This window comes from Bufo gargarizans, chromosome 1, assembly GCF_014858855.1.
Source record: "Bufo gargarizans isolate SCDJY-AF-19 chromosome 1, ASM1485885v1, whole genome shotgun sequence".
NCBI lineage: Eukaryota > Metazoa > Chordata > Amphibia > Anura > Bufonidae > Bufo > Bufo gargarizans.
In genome coordinates, this window is record NC_058080.1 from 171,185,447 (window position 1) to 171,205,420 (window position 19,974).

Below are 19,974 nucleotides of genomic sequence, written 5' to 3' on the forward strand. Positions count from 1 at the left end.
ATCGGACATTAAATTTTTTTTTTCCATTACGTCATTCCTCGTATGGTATATATATATTTTTATATTTTAATGCATTGCATGCAGCGGGGAGATGGGGTGATTTTAATTGTAATAATTCTTTTATATTTTTTTTACCTTTTTTTTTTTTAAACTTTTTATTAGGTCCCCAAGTGGATCACAACATGCAATCATCAGAATGCAATTTGTATAGGGTAATGGGATTTTTTCCATTATGCTATACAGAAATAGGTATATTACAGTTCAGTGCTGCCATCTGCTGGTCTGAACTGTAATATACAAGAAATAAGCTTGGAAGCCTAATAAAGGCTCATTACTTTGAATGAAAACCTTCCCCAATCTACATTGGGGGAAGGCGTTCCAGTCCGTGAAGCATGTGCTTTAGGCTTCTCAGATGTCGTGGCCACATTTGACCACTGCATCTGAGAGGTAGAATGTCCGTGATCAGCATTTCCGCCAGTCGTGGACATTAGCCTCGGGTGTCTGCTGTGTGAAACTGTTTGGTATATTAAAACAGCGTAATGAAAAAAAAGAAATCAAAATGGCCAATTCAATTTTTTTTTTTTTAAGTGATCAAAAAATCTTACAAACCTCAAAATGGCATTAATAAAAACAACTGATCACTTCCCCAAAAATGAGCTCTCCTACAGCTTCTTAGATGTAAATATAATGGGGGTCAAAATGTGTAATCTAAACGGCTTTCAGTAAATTTCCTCTGGTACAGTAGGCCTCTAAACAAGTTTGTTACTTAAAGGGGTGAACCATTACTAAAGTTATTTGTCTCAGCAGTTGTTTGACATGTTTTCTCACTGGTTTAGTAATCTGTACTTTATCATCATTCTGACCTTGCTGTCATGGAAATCAGCTCTCCAAGCAGCGGCTTCCTGATGATCCTGTGACAGACTTGTGTTTACACACAGCAGCCAGTTTATGGAGGCACATTTGCAAAGGGGGGGGGGGGGGCAGCCTGACCTAATAATGAGACAGAGTATGTGTATCAGACTACCTCAAGCAGTGTAGTCACAGGTCACAGCTCTGCTTGATGTACATAACATTTTTGAGATCATGATTGGGCAGTCACTTTAAGTAGCATTTGTACAATAAGAGATTTTTTATATTTTTATATCACTAATACTACTAATAAAAATATGTAAACATGGCAACTGCTACTTAAGACAAAATAAAAACGAATAAAACAAGCTATGAAATAGAATAAAAAAACATTTATTGCTAGGACATTTACACTTTATAATATGAATTTCAAAATTGAGCTTCATAAACCTACAAAGCACATATTGCTTGATGTTCACATCCAGTAAGCCTATGCTTGTCTCGTAACAAGTACATTCTAGGGAACAAAAGTAGAAACACATTCTAGCGGTGATATTATAGCTGACAAGTTCTTGGTGACATACATGTTATGCAGAATTGCCTGTACTGCAACATTATACCATATAATAAGAGATATCAACATAATTACATAATCACTTGCTGTTTCTGAAAGACTTTCCAATTAAATACCTCTACAAACTGAAGAATCAACACAGTAACATAAATACAAATTATTTTTGGAAGCTGCTTATTTTATCAGTTTTTGGCAAAACCAGCAGGAAGACTTTGTTAAATTTCTATATGCATAATCTCTGACACTGACTACATATAGATAATAATATTCAACAAAGCTTAACATTTATAAATTACTATTTTTAAAATATACTTTCTTTATAGCATGCAGGTAAACATGTATTTATTTGTATATATAGAAGTGTCAAATATTATAAATAGATATAAGATCACAAAAATATATTACACTAACAAATGAAGACCAGCTTTAATAGGGTAATTTTCAACAAACACCCAAAATCTATCACCTTATTATTTAAACATAAGAGTATAGTGTATCATAAAATAAGGTACTTTTCATGTTTACAGTACAGTTACAACCTATATTATAGTCCAGAGCTACATCCACAATTCTGCAGACTTCAGAGCTTAAATAGTCTGATATTCCTTGATTATTCAATGCTGTACAAAGCTAGTTCTGGGGGGTTTGCATTCTGAGAAGTGGTATCTGTACACCAGACACACCATATAGTTATCTGAAACTAAATGTGCTCCTTCCCTACAAAGTTTAGCTAAGTCTACTTTAACACTCGTGTTTTGGCTTTCCATTTGTGAGATCTGTTCAGGGCTCTCACAAGCGGTCCAAACAGATCATTTTGCATTCTAAGTGGAAAAGGATCCGCTCAGAATGCATCAGTTTTCATCAGTTGAGTCTCCATTCCGCTTTGAAGACGGACACGTTTTGGTGTCTGTCTGATGAAACTGAGCCAAATGGATGCGTCCTGGCACACAATAATGAATGTAACTTTAGACTATAATACAGCCTGTGACTGTGTACCAGTATATAATATATAACGTAAAAAGTATTTACAAAAGTATTCAACATTTTATACAGATTAGATACTGTTTATCTAAGGTAGGGTGCAAAGGACTAAGGCTTTTAAATAATCTTGCAGTTGTAAAGTTAACCATACACATTAGATGTATATCAGCCACAACTAATGATTTTGGTGGGACCAGCCAATCATCTACTAAGGATGGGGCTCCCCGGACTCTCCCCAGGAAGCAGGGATCAGGAAAGAGAAGGATCGGGCTAAAGGATTATTTTGTTCTCAAAGAGATAACCTACTGCCAGAGGTGTTTGGCATGGCTCTCCCTCCTCAGGACACACGCATGCATGTTTATGGAGGGGTTGGGAGAGACAGTTATATTGGATGCCTAAATGTTCTTAACTGTAAACTGAAGGGTTTATTTATATTGTATATGACTAGCACCAGATGAATTAAATGTAGAAAAACTGATAAATAACAACATAACCTTAGTTTAAATTTAAATTGGGATTTAGAGATACGTTTGAATTGATTTCTTACTAACTTTGCCTCTTTTTTGGCAACCTAAATATATATATTTTCCATTAAGAGTGTATAACTGAAACTGATTACACAGAAGGAAGCATTTCATATGCTTAGAATGTACAGATAGAACAATGTAATAAAAAAAATCAATATAAAGAAACAATATAAAGCTAAACATTCAACAATTCAAATTGGTGTGATTTCTAAAATATAGGAAAATGCTAAGAATATTGTACATAACCTTGTATGTATGCGGGGTTACAGTGGATATTAAAAGTTAAACAGATCATAGCAGGTATCAAGATAAATGGACAGTTCCAAGGATAGTAAGAAAAATAGTGGGCTTACATTAAGATTTTTGTGTTTTGGAATATAAAATGTGTACACTCAATAAAATATACTGTCTTGCCTAGATTACATTGTCCATGGGGGAACAACTCGATCTAAACTCATTTACCATAAATGAGTGGAGCATGGGGACTTTTAACGCTCTGATGCTTCACCTTTCCCTGCAATGCCTAGTCTAGCAGTGAGCCCAGTGACGTCACCGGCACTAATGGACGGTCTTTAGGTGTTTACAGGCTAGGGCAATGCTAAAGACCACCCATCAGAGTCGGTGAAGTCATTGAGACCACTGCTTGGCGGAAGCCCCAGCTATCAGTGTCCAAATAGGAACAAACAGCCCTTGTCCAGCACAATGCAGCGCAGGGCAAGGGGGAGCATCAAAGTATAAAAATCTCAGATGTTCCACTCATTCATGGTGAATGAGTGCAGATAGGGTTGTGTCGGGGTTCAGGTCTGAATCCGGACAACCCCTGTAACATATTCCATACAAAATAAGAGATTTGTTTTAGTTTCTCTTTTTTTCTCACTGGGTAGACGTCAGCTTTGTTTTTTGTACTGAACTTTATATACTATAAATTCATCATGCCTGTAGTTTGTACACTGAAAGGACTAATGTTTCTTTGTAGGTTCATATTTTCTATTTTTGTAAAGTGAAAGATCTCAGTGATATGATAACTATGACAATAGTTTGTTGATTATCTCTTTGTCTTTATATGAATCAATAGAGCAAAAAAAAAAAAATATATAATAATAATTAGTTCATATCAATAGAGTTTTACTTAGATTTTAGACCTGCTAACTTTTTAATACTGTGAATTTAAAGAAAATGAAAACGATGTTACATAACTTAAAAATCTGGATTGGATAGGGCTTTGTTCTCAAACTTTAAATATGTAACATTGTTAAACATATTTTTTTATAATATTAGTTTCAACAGTGAAAACATTTTGTTTTGCCAAAATCACATTTTGAAAATTAACATAAACATAATGCAAATACACCACCAACAACCAATATCTACCCGACATATAACCTTATTGAACATGAATAAATACTTCTAATTTTAATAATAATATCTAGCTTAGAGGAGGCAGCTTCCATATCTGATCTCTAGAGCCCATTTCTGTGTGCAACTAAGCAATATTGTGATTTACAAGCACGCTGGAATGGAGATGGTACTTAAGAATGTCATTTTAAAGGAAGACAATGTCATGTAAAGAAAGTCTGATACACAATATACACAACAAGAATAGATAAAATTGGTCTATTTAGTTTTGCTGAAATATAAATCCTCTGCCGGCTTTGTCTGGTACCAAGTCTTGGTCAACATATCTTGATCTAAAGCCTCAAGAAAATAACAGATTCCTGGAATTTCAGCTGGAAAGTTTGGTGGAAGATCTTCTCTTGATCGAGGTATAAATTGAAATCCTTTAAAATCTTTAAGCAAGCTGGAAGAATATTTAATAATAAGAATCACAAAATAGTATGCATATCATATAAATACTATAATGTTCACCAGTGACTAGTACATAATGTTAGTGTTTGCAAAGCAGTGTGCTCTCCTTGATTACATCTCAGGGACAAATTTCATATTGGCAGGCATAGGTGAAACTATAGCCATAACACTTGCTATGGGATCCAGAGGTGAAGGGAGCGCAATCACGTACATAGGTAATAACAATATGATAGCTTTATGCTATAATGTAGATTTTCTGATGTATGGTACTATTATGCATACTTTTGATTACTGCTACTTATTCTGCTATTTCACTCTCTTACAATAGGTGGTGGGAACTACATCTTCTTTTGCTATGGGGCCTTATGAATTATACTTACACCCCTGTTGTTAGAGTAATCTTTTCTTGTAACCTCCAAGAATTCCTAATCATACAGTATTCTTTTCAATTTACAAAATGGAGAATGTGAGGGTACAGGAGTGAGGATGGAGTTCCTGATATCCCCATCTTACTACGGGTCCTTTCCAGAGGCAGGCAAATCCCTTACTTGTTTTGTTCTTGTCATTGGACAACAGATTCTATTGTGATGTTGTCCAGTTTGTGTGGGATCAATAAGGAAATTACTTCATTAAAAAATATAAAGGTTATAGAATATGATTAAGGCCTTTCTTTCTAAAGGCAGGGGCGGATTGGTCATAGACCTTACAGGAAAATTTCCCAGTGGGCTGATGTCCAGGGAGCTGCCTGTGCCTTCCTCACGGGTGGCCAGTAGAAGTTTTTGGGGATGTATTTTGTGCTGCTGGCAGTATTTTATGATGGGCTGTGGTATTTTGCTCTGTTGGGGTGGAATAATGTTCCACAATATGGTATTGCTGTCCCCTCTACTTGTGTTGCCCCTGCCTTCCATGAATTTGGGCCCAAGTACAAAATGGGGCCACTTTTAGTATTTTTTGCAGGGCCACTTTAAGTTCCTAGTCTGCCCCTGCCTAAAGGACTATCCAACAACCCAGACTATGTGATCACATTGCTACTATTAGGTCCCAGGAATTTTAAAGTACAGATGTAGATAAACTCGACTCTGATAACACAGTGTCACAGTGTTATCTTGGTTATCTCGTGACAAAAGCCATTGAAATCCATTGAAAAATTAAGTTATCTTTTCCTTGCCATTATTTACTTACTGTGTTAACCATCAAGTTTAGCTTATAGTTACATAGTTAATACGGTTGAAAAAAGACATAACTCCATCAAGTTCAACCAAGGGATAGGTGGGGACGCGAATCCCAGAAGGAAGTGAGACTCAGATTTCTACACATTTTCATAAGAATTAATGTTGTTTACTTTAAAGAATTTATCTAAACCCTTTTTAAAACTGTCCACGGTTCCTGCTGTGACCACGTCCTGAGGAAGTCTATTCCACAGATTCACAGTTCTTACCGTAAAGAAGCTTTGACGCTTCTGGAGACTGAACGTTTTCTTCTCCAGTCGGAGGCAGTGCCTCTTTGTCTTTTGAGGGCATTTTACATGAAACAGTTTTTCACCGTATTTTTTGTATGGCCCATTTATATATTTGTACAGGTAATCCTGTCCCCCCTTAGACATCTCTTCTCAAGACTAAAAAAATTCAATTATTTTAATCTTCCTTTATAACTAAGACCCTCCATGCCCCTTATCAGTTTACTCTGTCTCCTCTGTATTTTTTCCAGCTGCAGAGCGTCCTTTTTATGGACTGGTGCCCAGAACTAAACTGCATATTCCAAATAAGGCCGCACCAACGCTTTGTAAAGTGGTAATATCACATCCCTGCCCCGCAAGTCCATGCCTCGTTTAATGCATGACAATATCAGCTGATTGACATTTTATGCTGTTATTCAATCTATGATCTACAAGAACACCCACATCCTTCTCTATAAGTGACTCCCCCAGTGTTACATCACCAAGGACATACGGAGCACAGAGATTATTACTACCAAGATGCATAACTTTACAGTTATCCACATTGAACCTCATTTGCAAGTTGATGCCCAATCACTCAGAGTGTTCAAGTCAGTTTTCAGTTTATGGACATCTTCCATAGACTGTACAGTACTACACAGCTTAGTGTCATCTGCAAAAATAGAAATGGTGTTATTAATCCTGTCCTTAAGATCATTAATAAATAAATAAAATAATAGAGGACCTAGCAATGAACCTTGGGGTACACCACTTATAACATTCTGAATAGGAATCATTGACCACAACTCTCTGGACATGGTCCTTCAGCCAGTTTTTACTCCAATTACAAACTATACTTTCCAAGCCTATAGACCTTACTTTACCTATTAAACGTCTATGAGGGACAGTATCAAAAGCCTTTGCAAAATCCAAAACACTACATCCACAGCCGTCCCTCTGTCCAGGCTACTACTCACCTCCTCATAAAAACAAATCAGGTTAGTCTGACAATTTCTGTCCTTGGTAAACCCATGTTGGTTATCACTTATAATATTACAGTCACATACTCCTGTATATAGTCCCTTAACAGTCCTTCAAACATTTTACCACAACAGAAGTTAAACTAACTGTTCTATAATTACCTTGTTCACATTTACCTAATTTAACTTATCTTGGACCATATCTACAGTTAGCCAATTGAGTATATTACTGGATGTACTAACAGCCCCAGCACCACACCGCTCCTTTCTCTTCTTTTGTATATACAGAGCTATAAAACCCATTTAGTAACTCTTCCCTTTACTTGTCTTCAGTGACTAACCCCCCTTTACCATTATTTAGGGAACCTACCTGCTCAGACATTGTTTTTTTAGCATTTATATATTAAAATAATTTTTGGGGATTTGTTTTGATCTCTTTTGCCACCTGCTGTTCGTTTTGTATTTTTGCTAATTTTATCTCCTTTTTACAGATTTTATTAAGCCCTTTTTAAACTTCAAACGCTACAGCTGACCCCTCAGATTTGTATTTTTAAATGTCCTTTTTTTAGTAGCTGTAAGCAGTGAGTGGGTTTAATTTTAGCAGTTTATATTTGATACCTAAAGGAATAAAAATTTTACTGCAATTGCTCAATATGAATTTAAAGCTCTCCCATTTATCCTCAATATTATTGTGTAACAGTAGCTGCTCCCAGTCTATGCCCTGAAATGCTGCCTTCAACCCAGGGAAATTAGCCTTTTTAAAATTCAGTCTTTGCTCTGCCTGACAGTTTCCTTCTTATAGTTTAGGGGAATATAATTATATTGTGGTCACTATTACCTAGTGTTTCTCGAACAGTAACATTTCCAACAAGCTGTGCGTCATTAGAAATTGCCAGATCCAACAGAGCATTGCCCCTAGTGTTGCCTACAAACTGGCCCATAAAGTGGTCCTGCAGCAAGTAGAGGAATTTTCTCCCCTTTGCGGTTGAGGCAGGATCATGACCGCAGTCAATGTCTGGGAAGTCAAAATCTCCCATTTTGACCACTGTGCCAGCCTGTGCAGCCCGCTCTATTTGGTTATACAGTTGCGTTTTTATCTCCTTTGTGATGTTAGGGGGTCTATAGCTTGCACCAAGTATTATTTTTTATGTGTTTATATCCCTTTGAAATTCCACCCATAAGGGTTTAACATCCTCACCCATAATTGCCTATTTCACACTTGTCATCAGATCACTCCTCACATACAGGCAGACGCCACCACCTTTTCTATTGACCCGGTTTTTCCTAAATAGTGTAAAACAGTCAATATTTACAGCCCAGTCATGCGAAGAGTCCAACCATGTCTCAGCCACACCAACTACATCTATGTAACATAGACTCCAGCTTCACCATTTTGCTAGCTAGACTTCTGGCATTTGTGAAAATACATTTTAAAATTACTATTACTTGTAAAGTGAATATCTGGGATTTTTGGGTTACCTTGGTTGATGTTTGTATGTAACAGGTTCTTGTTACCAGCATTTCTATATTTCATCGGTGTATAGTTCTGCCCAGTCTTCTCCCTACTTTCCTCACTAACCACAGCACCCACTTAATCCCCACTGTCCCCTACTATATCCCACTCTCTATCTACACTTTCGACCCCCTTATTAGTATGATCCTCCACCCTCCCCCAGATCCTAGTTTAAAAGCTCCTAGTTTTTTTCGCCCAGGGCAGTTGCACCCTCCCCATTAAGGTGGAGCATGTCGCTACTGTACAGCCAGTAACCGACTGAGAAGTCGGCCCAGTTCTCCATGAACCCAAACCCTTCCTGCACCAGCTTCTGAGCCACTTATTTAACTCCCTAAGCTCCTGTTGTCTCTCTGGTGGCGCTCGTGGCACTGGAAGTATTTCTGAAAACACTATCTTGGAGGTCATGGACTTGAGCTTCTCTCCTAGTTCCCTAAAATCATTTTTAAGGACCTTCCATCTCCCCCTTTGTCATTGGTGCCAATGTGTATCATGACCGCCGGGTCTTAAACTCGGGTCTTAAACCCCACTTATTCAGAAGCCCACTTAGTACAGCAAGCCCAGTGAGAGCTCTGCCTCTATATATTGTTACAGATTAAAATACAAACAAAAAGTTTACCTATATGTTGTAGGGCTGATATTTATCTTTCTTGGTATACTGCAAGATTCAAACTTATTGGCAAGTGTAACATTATTTCCAAAAAGGCAGTAACGTGGCATTCTTACACCTACAACACCAGCAAAAACTGAACCAGAGTGCAGACCTATGCGCATCTATAAGAGAAAAAAGAAAGACAAAACTACTGATAGTCATTACAGCTATAAGCATTTTGTATTAACAAAGCAGAAAATATCAGAGACACTTGGGCAGATTTACCAATCTAAAATGCACAAGACTTTTGGCTTAAATTGCAACAAAAACTGGCACATATGATGTGCGCTTTATTTATTATGTGTTTTAGAAGTTTTTGTGCCTCACTAGACAGTTTTGAAAGTGTCTAGAAAATGGGAGCATGGTTAAGAGGATTCATAAAATAAGCCACATTTATTAACCCCTTTACGATTGCCATACGGCTATTTACGTGCTATTTCCACATACCCCGTGCAGATAGCATGTATATAAACGTCATGGTAGCTCTTTAATCCAAGCTCTGCAAAGCGCTTGGATTAAAGCTTCTGCCCCTGAACTGCTGCCGTCACGGACAGCGTACAGTCCAGTAATGCCGACAAGGGACCAATCAAAGTGGTCCCTTGTCGGCGATCGCTCCAATTGGTAAGTCTATGCAGACTAACCAATCGGGTCGAGGCAGTGTAAAAATGCCGGTTTCAGGCTCTGATCTGCACTCTGCAGATCAGAGCCTGAAATCAGGCATCTGCTGATTTGTGCCCCAATCGCCGTGCCCCTTCTGTGCCGGCCGTGCCCCTTCTGTCCTGGCCGTGCCCCTTATGTTCTGACTGTGCCCCCTCTATGCTGGTCGTTCCCCCCCCTTTCCAGCGCTGCCTTCATTTGTGCCTCCTGCTCTCTCTCTCTATATATATATATCACATGATCCATCCCGTCTGATAAACACCATAAAAAAAATGAAGTCAATGGGGACCCGAGCTTTTGAGCACTAAAATGGCTGTTAAAATGTCATGGAAAGAGCTAGAGGGCGGCAAAAGGCAGCAAAATGTGCTTAAGAGCATGGCAAATGCTCTGCAAACAAATGTGGATAGGGAAATGAATTAAAAAAGCATAAAAGACCTTAAAAAAAATTAAAATTAGGAATGATGTAGGAGGAAGAGGTTGAGGAGGCGGTGAATGGGTGGATGTGGCCGTTTAGGCTCATGTGGCGGTCTAGGTGGAAGCGGCGGCGAAGGAGGAATAGGTAGCCAACACAGATGTGTGTTATTTTGAATTTTTACATAGGGGTATCCCCCAAAATATTGGGACATATATATAAAAAAAAAAAAAGGAATAAGTGCACTTGAGTACAAGGATGGATGGTTGAGGCTGTTAGAACTGTCTATTCTGCACAAGGTACAGACAAGTCCTGAGGGATCTAAGCCTGATTAATTTTAATGAACGTGAGCTTGTCCACGTTGGCTGTGGACAGGCGGCTGCGTGTGTCTGCAATGACGCCTCCTGCCGTGCTAAACACACGTTCAGAGAGTACACTGGCTGCAGGACAGGCCAGCACCTCCAAGGCATACAGGGAAAGCTCTGGCCATGTGGACAATTTGGAGACCCAGAAGTTGAATGGGGCAGAAGCATCAGTCAGTACGTGTAGTCGTGTGCACAGGTACTGTTCCACCATGTTGTTCAAATGCTGCCTCCTGCTAACACACTCCATATCAGCAGTTGGGGCCAGTTGTTGCGGCGAGGTGACAAAGTTTTCCACATGTCAGCCATGCTAATCCTGCCTTCTGAAGTGCTGGCGCTGACACAGCTGCGTTGGCGACCTCTTCCTCCTCCCCTGCCTTTGCCTTGTACTTCCACTTGTCCCCCGGCGTCAATCGGGAATGCTCTCAGGAGCGCGTCTACCAGCATGTGCCTGTAGTCGCGCATCTTCCGTTCACGCTCCAGTGAGGGAATTAAGGACGGCACATTGTCTTTGTAACAGGGATCCAGCAGGGTGGCCACCCAGTAGTCAGCACACGTTAAAATGTGGGCAACTCTGCTGTAGTTGCGCAGGCACTGCTGCATGTAGTCGCTCATGTGTGCCAGGCTGCCCAGAGGTAAGGAGAAGCTGTCCTCTGTGGGAGGCATATTGTCTATCCTCTTTCTGAGCCACTTCTAAAAGACTGGCCTGAAAGTGTTAGAGATGACCCCTCTTCCTCCTCCTCGTCCTGGGCCACATCCTCTTCCATCATCGCCCTAGGTGTTTTCTCAAGGAGACATAGAAGTGGTATTGTAACGCTGATAACGGCGTCATCGCCACTGGCCATGTTGGTGGAGTACTCGAAACAGCGCAACAGGGCACACAGGTCTCACATGGAGGCCTAGTCATTGGTGGTGAAGTGGTGCTGTTCCGCAGTGCGACTCACCCGTGCGTGCTGCAGCTGAAACTCCACTAAGGCCTGCTGCTGCTCGCACAGTCTCTCCAGCATGTGCAAGGTGGAGTTCCACCTGGTGGGCACGTCGCATATGAGGCGGTGAGCGGGAAGGCCGAAGTTACGCTGTAGAGCAGACAGCCGAGAGGTGGCAGTATGAGAACGCCGGAAGCGCACACAGACAGCCCGCACTTTACGCAGCAGCTATGACATGTCGGTGTAGTTGTGAAAGGATTTCTACACCACCAAATTCAGCACATGCGCCAGGCAAGGGATGTGCGTCAAACCGGCTAGTCCCAGAGCTGCAACGAGATTTCACCCATTATCGCACACCACCAGGCCGGGCTTGAGGCTCACTGGCAGCAACCACTCGTCGGTCTGTTGTTCTATACCCCGCCACAACTCCTGCGCGGTGTGGGGCCTGTCCCCCAAACACATCAGTTTCGGAACGGCCTGCTGATGTTTACCCCTGGCTGTGCTGAAGTTGGTGGTGAAGGTCTGTCGCTGAACGGATGAGGAGGTGATAGAAGAGGAGGAGGAAGCCGAGTAGGAAGAGGAGGCAACAGGAGGCAAAGAATGATGCCCTGCAATCCTTGTCAGCGGAAGGACGTGCGCCAAACAGCTCTCCGCCTGGGGCCCAGCCGCCACTACATTTACCCAGTGTGCAGTTAGGGAGATATAGCGTTCCTGGCTGTGCTTACTCGTCCACGTATCTGTGGTTAGGTGGACCTTGCCACAGATGGCGTTGCGCAGTGCACACGTGATTTTATCTGATACTTGGTTGTGCAGGGAGGACACGGCTCTCCTGGAGAAGTAGTGGCGGCTGGGAACGACGTACTGTGGGACAGCAAGCGACATGAGCTGTTTGAAGCTGTCCGTCTCCACCAGCCTGAATGACAGCATTTCAAAGGCCAGTAGTTTAGAACTTCTGGCATTCAGGGCCAGGGATCGAGGGTGGCTAGGTGGGAATTTACGCTTTCTCTCAAAGCGTAAGCAAGCAAAAATATGTATTTCTGGCCTAAATGTGACAGTCACTTATTCACGTCTTATCCAGATGTGCAGTATATCAGAGTTTTTTTCACCCCAGTAACCAAAAAGCCGTATTTCTGGCCTAAATGTGACAGTCACTTATGCACGTCTAATCCCAGATGTGCAGTATATTATAGGGTTTTTTCACCCCAGTAACCAAAAAGCCGTATTTCTAGCCTAAATGTGACACTCATTTATACACGTCTAATCCCAGATGTGCAGTATATTAGAGGGTTTTTTCACCCCAGTAAGCACAAAGATGTATTTCTGACCTAAATGCGACACTCACTTATGCAAGTCTTATCCCAGATGTGCAGTATATCAGAGGGTTTTTTCACCCCAGCAACCAAAAAGCCGTATTTCTGGCCTAAATGTGACAGTCACCTATGCACGTCTAATCCCAAAAGTGCAGTATATATTAGAGTTTTTTTTTTACCCCAGCAACCAAAAAGCCGTATTTCTGGCCTAAATGTGACAGTCACCTATGCACGTCTAATCCCAAAAGTGCAGTATATATTAGAGTTTTTTTTTTTACCCCAGTAACCAAAAAGATGTATTTCTGGCCTAAATGTGACAGTCACTTATGCACGTCTTATCCCAGATGTGCAGTATATAAAAGGTTTTTTTTACCCCAATAAGCAAAAAGATGTATTTCTGGACTTGCAGACATGCAGATAGCCTATGCTGGTGCACTATCGTTGCATAAAATGGCTGCTGATTATGTATTGATATTGACAAACTGAAGTAAAAAAAGTTCGTTTTCAGCAGTAGTTGGCTCAGGGCAGACTTAAAAAAATTCTGCACTGCACCCACAAAACACATTTGTAGATCGCTGAGTAAAAAAAGCAGTTTTTGATAAGATTTCTCCCTGATCTCTCCCTCACAGCAGCTGCAGCCTCTCCCTACACTAATCCGAGCAGAGTGACGGGCGGCGCTACGTGACTCCAGCTTAAATAGAGGCTGGGTCACATGGTGCAGTTGGCCAATCACAGCCATGCCAACAGTAGGCATGGCTGTGATGGCCTTTTGGGGCAGGTAGTATGACACTTGTTGATTGGCTGCTGTGCAGCCTTTCAAAAAGCGCCAAGAAAGCACCGAACACCGAACTTCTATGTAAATGTTCGGGTTCGGGTCCGGGTGCCGAAAAACCTAAAGTTCGGGTTCGCTCAACTCTAGCCCCTACATAAGAAAATCGTAAAAAAAATAAAAAAAAATATGGCTCTCAGAAAATGGAGACACTAAAACATAATTTTTTTTGTTTCAAATATGCTATTATTGTGTTAAAGTGAAATAAATAAATAAAAGTATACATATTAGGTATTGCCACATCCGTAACAACCAGCTCTATAAATATATCACATGATCCATCCTGTCCGATAAACACCATAAAAAGAAAAAAACTATGTGTCAAAAAAAGCAATTTTTTCTCACCTTACATCACAAAAATTGCAACACCAAGCGACCAAAAAGGCTTATGCCCCCAAATATAGTACCAATTAAACCGTCACCTCATCTCTCAAAAAATTAGACCCTACCTAAGACAATCAGTTAAAAAATATAAAAAGCTATGGCTATTAGACTATGGAGACACTAAAACTTTTTTTGTTTCAAATATGGTATTATTGTGTAAAACTTAAATAAGAAAATGTATACATATTAGGTATTGTGACGTCCATAACAATCTTCTCTATAAAAATGTCACATGACCTAACCCCTCAGGTGAACACTGTAAAAATAAATAAATAAATAAAAACTTCCAAAACAACCAATTTTTTGGAAGTAAAAAAGTGTGTAATATGCCAACTTGTATCAAAACTATCACACACTGTACACTACAGTATACACTGTGATAAACTTGGCCCAATTTGGCCCATATTCTGTCTGACAGGTCTAATTTTATGTTCTCAACATTTTAATCCCTATTAATAAATATGTCCCATTGTTTTCTAAGGGATGTATTACACCAAAAGATTATCTGACAGATATCTAACCAATCATTGGTCAGATGGCCTATTACACACACAGAACTTTTGTTATACACACCAACTATTGTTCTGATCGGACAGATAATGGTCAGATAATTTGTTGGTGTAATACAGCCCTATGAGATGTTGTTTTCTAAAACTGCCAAATAGAAGTATGGATTCTGATGACTTAAAAGTGTCTTTATATGAACTGACCTTTATGGGTTCACCATGAGGAGACGTGACTTTATCTGAGAGTTCCATCATTTTTAAAGCCATCAGGGCAACTTGAAAGGCATGTGTGTCACTATCCTTATGCAGCCCCCCAGCCACACAATAAGCATCACCAATAGTTTCCACCTATAAAAATAAAATGAAATAATTCAATGTCAATATTGGCTATAATGCACCATACACAAGCATATGTTTATTGTGCTTGACCAGAATAATAAGACAATTATTTTCTGTAAGCAATAATTTCAGATAATATGCTCAGAACATATTTAACCCTATGATCCATATATATATATATATATATATATATATATCTATAGATATAGATATATATGTTATATATATTAATTAATCATACTATACTAAGATAATATAAAAATTGTGCAATAGAGTTTTAATGACCCTTGATTGGTTCTTCCTCCAGTGAATGAAATTGCAACACCAACAAGGACAAGCCATAAGGATGTAAAAATCGAGGAAATAGCAGGTGTTGCTAAAATCTGCAGATGATAGCTCCAATTTTTGGCATGTACGAGGGGCATCAAAGCCAGACTGAAAACAAATGTTTTTATTCACATGAAACCTCAAAAACTGCATTTAGTTGTGTGGGATGATTGCGCGATGCCTCCTTTTCACAAACATGCCAGTTATCGCTACTGTCACAAACTGAAAGGGACAGAATCCTTGAACTCAAAGACCTTGATTTATTACTTCAGCGGATCACTACACGCCTAAACAAAAAAGGCTGGGTATGACAGTTGTGGGGGTATCTGTGGAGGATGCTGTGTTGTGGGGGTATCTGTGGAGGACGCTGTGTTGTGGGGGTATCTGTGGAGGACGCTGTGTTGTGGGGGTATCTGTGGAGGACGCTGTGTTGTGGGGGGATCTGTGGAGGACGCTGTGTTGTGGGGGGATCTGTGGAGGATGCTGTGTTGTGGGGGGATCTGTGGAGGACGCTGTGTTGTGGGGGATCTGTGGAGGGCGCTGTGTTGTGGGGGGATCTGTGGAGGACGCTGTGTTGTGGGGGGATCTGTGGAGGACGCTGTGTTGTGGGGGGATCTGTGGAGGACGCTGTGTTGTGGGGGATCTGTGGAGGACGCTGTTATATGGGGGATCTGTGGAGGACGCTGTTATATGGGGGATCTGTGGAGGACGCTGTTATATGGGGGATCTGTGGAGGACGCTGTTATATGGGGGATCTGTGGAGGACGCTGTTATATGGGGGATCTGTGGAGGACGCTGTTATATGGGGGATCTGTGGAGGACGCTGTTATATGGGGGATCTGTGGAGGACGCTGTTATGTGGGGGATCTGTGGAGGACGCTGTTATATGGGGGATCTGTGGAGGACGCTGTTATATGGGGGATCTGTGGAGGACGCTGTTATATGGGGGATCTGTGGAGGACGCTGTTATATGGGGGATCTGTGGAGGACTCTGTTATATGGGGGATCTGTGGAGGACTCTGTTATATGGGGGATCTGTGGAGGACGCTGTTATATGGGGGATCTGTGGAGGACGCTGTTATATAGGGGATCTGTGGAGGACGCTGTTATATGTGGGACCTGTGGAGGACGCTGTTATATGGGGGATCTGCGGAGGACGCTGTTATATGGGGGACCTGTGGAGGACGCTGTTATATGGGGGAACTGTGGAGGACACTGTTATGGGGGACCTGTGGAGGACGCTGTTATGGGGGACCTGTGGAGGACGCTGTTATGGGGGACCTGTGGAGGACGCTGTTATGGGGGACCTGTGGAGGACACTGTTATGGGGGACCTGTGGATGGCACTGTTATGGGGGATGTGTGCTATGACACATAGGGCCATGAGGGGGGCCAGCATAAGACATATAGCATCTTATGATGGTCCCCCTCATGGCCCTATGTGTCCCCTCATGTGTCCTAAACTGCGCACATAACTGGCTTTGTGTGTAAAGTATTTTACTAGTGTGTGAAACAATCTCTCTCCTATTGATGACAGGTCCGGCCACTGTACTCACTGTCACTATGAATGCACTGCAGCGAGCGGTAGAGAGCTGGCCGGCCAGTCACTTAGTAACGCTCCCCCCACTTCAGGAAGCAGGAGTGTTACTAAGTGACGTCAGTCACGCGCTGGCCGGCCCGTTCGCTGCTGTTCGCTGCAGTGCATTGCATTCATCGTGACAGTGAGTACAGAGGCTGGACCTGTTATCAATAGGAGAGAGCTTGTTTCACACACTAGTAAAATACTTTACACGCAAAGGCAGTTATGTGCGCGGGGCCCCTTTATATATAATCACAGCATTTTCGGGTCGGCCAAATCGCCATATCGCATTTGCCGCTTATCGCGATTCGATTATTTTTTCGATTTATTGTGCAGCCCTAGCGCACAGTGATCTATTCTGTACTGCAAGTGAAATTGGACATCACATCCTATGTTTAGGGTAACAAACAATGTCTACACAAACCATCAGAAGGTGTTTTCTGTCCTCTTCAGGAATGAGTCCCTGCCATAAAGAGGCCTTCACAAAGGAATATCACATTGGTTCTATTTTTCCAGGATTATGGCGTGGGGTGGGATAATGGACAGTAGCTGGACCCCTCTAGTCTTCATTTCAGGTACACTATTAGATCAGCATTACAATGATTTTCTAGTGGAACCAGTGGTACGGACATTTCTCCAAAGTGCCAGGACAACACCAGGCTGCATATTGCTCAAGCTACCGTGAGCAGCCTGTATGGCCTAAACATGCTACTATAGCCTTCATCGGCTCTAGAACTGTTTCCTATCGAGCTTGTCTGGGACATTATTGTTTGGCATTTACAAAGGGAGCTGCCATCATTAGATCTTGATAATTTACGTGCCCAAGTCCTTTCAGCATGGCAGAGCATTCCTCAGACAACCATTAATAACCTGAAGTAAATGTGAAAGGAGGGGGCACACCAATTAATACAAGTAATCTAAAGAGTGCAAGAGGGTGGTTAAAAAAATGGTACAAAACAAGCCTGACCCAAGGGAGAGTCACAAGAACCACCCTATACATGCACATCCAACAATAGCCATGTATTAAAATATATATAAAGTTTATTAGATTGGTGTGCCTAATAAACTTTATATATATATTTTAATACATGGCTATTGTTGGCTGTGCATGTATAGGGTGGTTCTTGTGACTCTCCCTTGGGTCAACCATTAATAACCTCACTGACAGCATGCTAAAGTATGTAAGTGTATGTATTTCTGCATGTGGCACTCATACTTGATACTTAATAAATCGAGATGCTTTAAATATTTTGTTTCCATTTTTTATCATTTGCATATCATTAACATTTCTCTCAATCTGTCATTTTCATAATTCCACCACTTTTCCTTCTTGGTGTTGCAATTTCAATGTCGAGGAGTGTATATGTGTCTAAATCACATGTTTCGACAAGTGAAATTAGATATGTAGTGAGATAAATTTGTCATTTAAAGGTTATGGACACATTTTGGGACACTATTTTTTACTTAAATTAATGTATTTTGTTTTTTATTAAAATGTTTGCACTATTTGGCTTCTACAACCTCGATGCATCATAGCACATAGGGGCACATTTATTAAAACGCTGGTCTTAATAAGCTCCTGCACTGGTGGTAGATTGCCAAAGTTATGTAGAGCCACTGGCCTCTACATAACTTTGGCGTATCCACCGCTCATTCTAAATGTAAGACCGCTTCCTTTCTGTCTTACATTTAGACCATTTTCTATGCCTAAACCAGGTGTAGAAAATGATAAATAAGACGGGCCTCCCGACTGTCCCCTTCCCTGCCCATGCCACAACCCCTTTTTTAGACCTGGTCTGAGCATGGAAGAAGTCGTAGATTCTGCCACAACATGGTGCATGTTGTTCGTAAATTACTGTTCGTAAATGACCCACATAGTAGCCACAGAATCTCGCTCACAGTAAAATCAATCAGAGACTATGCCTCATGGGTCAGTCATTAGCCCCTCTCTCTCCTCCGTTAAACGATTTTCTAAGCTGATTTATGACCAAAATGTTTTTTGGCCACAAAGACATGGATTTAAGTAATAGGCGTTCATAGCCTTTAAAGATTTATTTTTGGAAGGTCACTCACTTATTACTCACTAAAGTTTATCGACAGTCATGGGAAGCAAAGTAATGTTCAACATTGGCAGGCATTTACTAGAGGTCTTATTCCACTATTGTGGCGTAAAAAAGTAGCAAATTATGGCACACACCATATTTGTGCAATCATTTATGATTTTTTAAGCTTCTCTGCACTTTTCCAAAGAGCTTATAAAATGGGCAGGGCTTAGTGCAAAAGGCAGGGCTTATGCCAGAAAGTGGCATAAATCATACCTGAAGTCTAAGCCAGACTGTAGCCGAAGTAGACTTCAGCATCTGGCGCAAGACACGGCAGGGATGCACTAATTTATTAAGAGGGATCTGCCTCTTAAATTAGGTGCATCTCAAGCCAGTGCAGGGAGATTAAGACTGGCTTATAGGTACACCAGTTATGATAAATGTCCCTCATTATGTCAAATGTTAATGTCAATTCTGGTAAACCTAATATGAATATTACAGAAAGTATGATTTTATGTAAGTAATAACAGAAATATTTGATAAGGTTCCACAATAGCTCTGAAAAAGCTGTCATGGCTTCCATGACGGTATGACAGACATAAATATCACTTGTTTTAATTTTTGCGTTTTTTATTGAATAGAATACCTCAGTATTATATTATGTCTGTCAAAAAGAAAGTAAAACGTGACTAAAAAGTATAACTAGACCTAAAGGTAAACAGAATCTTCATGCAAACGATGACTGGTTGCACTGTGTGCCTTTGCTAAATAAAAAAATGAGGCCCAAAAACTGCACAATACCTTAATCTCCTTACGCACACTTCAGATATATATCACTGGATTTGAAATCGTGGGCATATATATATATATATATATACTTACATACATAAAGGGTGGGCCATTTATATGGATACACCTTAATAAAATGGGAATGGTTGGTGACATTAACTTCCTGTTTGTGGTACCCTCTTCTCCCACTCTTCACACA

At 40.8% G+C, this 19,974-nt stretch overlaps 1 protein-coding gene across 2 annotated transcripts in view; it reads right to left on the minus strand.

Moving 5' to 3' along the window:
- Positions 1-1,226: 1,226 nt before the first annotated feature.
- GUCY1A1 (guanylate cyclase 1 soluble subunit alpha 1) overlaps positions 1,227-19,974 on the minus strand; it is a 108,291-nt gene continuing 89,543 nt past the window's right edge. Inside the window, exons 6-8 of one of the 2 annotated variants that reach the window (XM_044300186.1) lie at positions 14,905-15,048; positions 9,282-9,436; positions 1,227-4,729 (exon numbers count right to left, since the gene is read on the minus strand). In XM_044300186.1, the coding sequence (XP_044156121.1) occupies positions 4,546-4,729; positions 9,282-9,436; positions 14,905-15,048 (483 nt within the window). In that variant the 3' untranslated portion in view covers positions 1,227-4,545. The remainder of the gene's footprint in view (positions 4,730-9,281; positions 9,437-14,904; positions 15,049-19,974) is intronic. The other variant, XM_044300188.1, reaches the window with a different exon arrangement.